This window comes from Austrofundulus limnaeus, unplaced genomic scaffold (genome assembly GCF_001266775.1).
Source record: "Austrofundulus limnaeus strain Quisiro unplaced genomic scaffold, Austrofundulus_limnaeus-1.0 Scaffold3131, whole genome shotgun sequence".
Taxonomy (NCBI): Eukaryota; Metazoa; Chordata; class Actinopteri; order Cyprinodontiformes; family Rivulidae; genus Austrofundulus; species Austrofundulus limnaeus.
Window position 1 is genome coordinate 4,425 of NW_013955533.1, and position 1,666 is coordinate 6,090.

The following is a 1,666-nucleotide window of genomic DNA, read 5'->3' on the forward strand; positions in this document are numbered from 1 at the left end:
AGGTCTGGTCCATGAGGACCTGAAGCAGGACTCAGGTCTGGTCCAGGAGGACCTGAAGCAGGACTCAGGTCTGGTCCAGGAGGACGTGGCGTCTCACACACTTACTTCCTGTCAAACTCTCTGTAGGCGTCTCGCAGCCAGCCCAGAGAAGGTTTGTTCTCACTGGTCAGCCCGTGGTGGAAGTAGATCAGGGTGTAGTCACTCTCTACGTACTGGTCCAGAGTTCCTTTCAGGTACCTGCAGAGGGTCCAGACAGGTGGGCTTACACAGGTCAGGTCAGCAGGTCCTCTCCAGAACCCAGGGTGGTCTGACTTACATGAGCAGCTTGTGGTGGTCCAGCTGGTGCTGAGGGGGCATCCTGCAGGCGTTGAACACGATCACCTTCCTGCCGAAGTTATCGTCCCCTGCAGACAGGACCCTCAGGTCACACACTGACCACCAGGACAACAGAACACTACCAGTTCTACCACTGACCACCAAGACAACAGAACACTACCATTTCTACCACTGACACCAGGAACACAGAACACTACCAGTTCTACCACTGACACCAGGACAACAGACCACTACCGGTTCTACCACTGACCACCAGGACAACAGAACACTACTGGTTCTACCACTGACACCAGGAACACAGAACACTACCAGTTCTACCACTGACACCAAGACAACAGACCACTACCGGTTCTACCACTGACCACCAGGACAACAGAACACTACTGGTTCTACCACTGACCACCAGGACAACAGAACACTACTGGTTCTACCACTGACACCAGGACAACAGAACACTACCAGTTCTACCACTGACACCAGGACAACTGAACACTACCAGTTCTACCACTGACACCAGGACAACTGAACACTACCAGTTCTACCACTGACACCAGGACAACTGAACACTACCAGTTCTACCACTGACACCAGGACAACTGAACACTACCAGTTCTACCACTGACACCAGGACAACAGAACACTACCGGTTCTACCACTGACACCAGGACAACTGAACACTACCGGTTTTACCACTGACACCAGGACAACAGAACACTACCGGTTCTACCACTGACACCAGGAACACAGAACACTACCAGTTCTACCACTGACACCAGGACAACAGAACACTACCAGTTCTACCACTGACACCAGGAACACAGAACACTACCAGTTCTACCACTGACCTGCCACTTCAATGATCTGATGCCTCGCGATGTCGTAGAAAGGGTGGTCCCAGGGCAGGTGGGGCGAACCGGCCACAAAGTCCTGGGACACGTCGGTCTCTGAAACACATGTGCAGACAGGGGGTCAGGACTTCACAGGTCCTCCATGAGGACTAAAGACAGGAAGTGGACACTCCTACCTGACTTACTGAGTCCAGACTCATCTGGAGGCCACTGCTGGTCCTCTATGGTGGACAGCTTCAGCTGTCCTAACTGTGCAGTGGCAGGGTCCTCCCCCAGGTCCACCAGGAGGTCTGAAGACATGTCCCACACTGCCTCACACAGACACACACAGAGACAGAGACACAGAGTTTAGTTCAGGGGGTCTACAGACTGTGGTGGTCTGAATGAAATCCCACAGAGACGATCAGAACTGGTCTGTGTGAAGCCATGCGATGAAGGTACAGATGAGTGAGGATGATGAGGAAGAATGTGTGACCTAACAG

The 1,666-nt window shown here is 52.9% G+C and overlaps 1 protein-coding gene across 1 annotated transcript; it reads right to left on the reverse strand.

Annotated features, from left to right (window-relative positions):
- Positions 1-105: 105 nt before the first annotated feature.
- LOC106511719 (rho GTPase-activating protein 1) lies at positions 106-1,518 on the reverse strand (the record flags this gene model as incomplete). Its single annotated transcript, XM_014000464.1, is given in 4 exon segments — positions 106-237; positions 317-404; positions 1,182-1,280; positions 1,361-1,518. Coding segments are annotated over 4 exon segments (443 nt in total), but the record flags the coding sequence as incomplete, so codon positions are not given.
- Between the last annotated feature and the right edge of the window lie 148 nt (positions 1,519-1,666).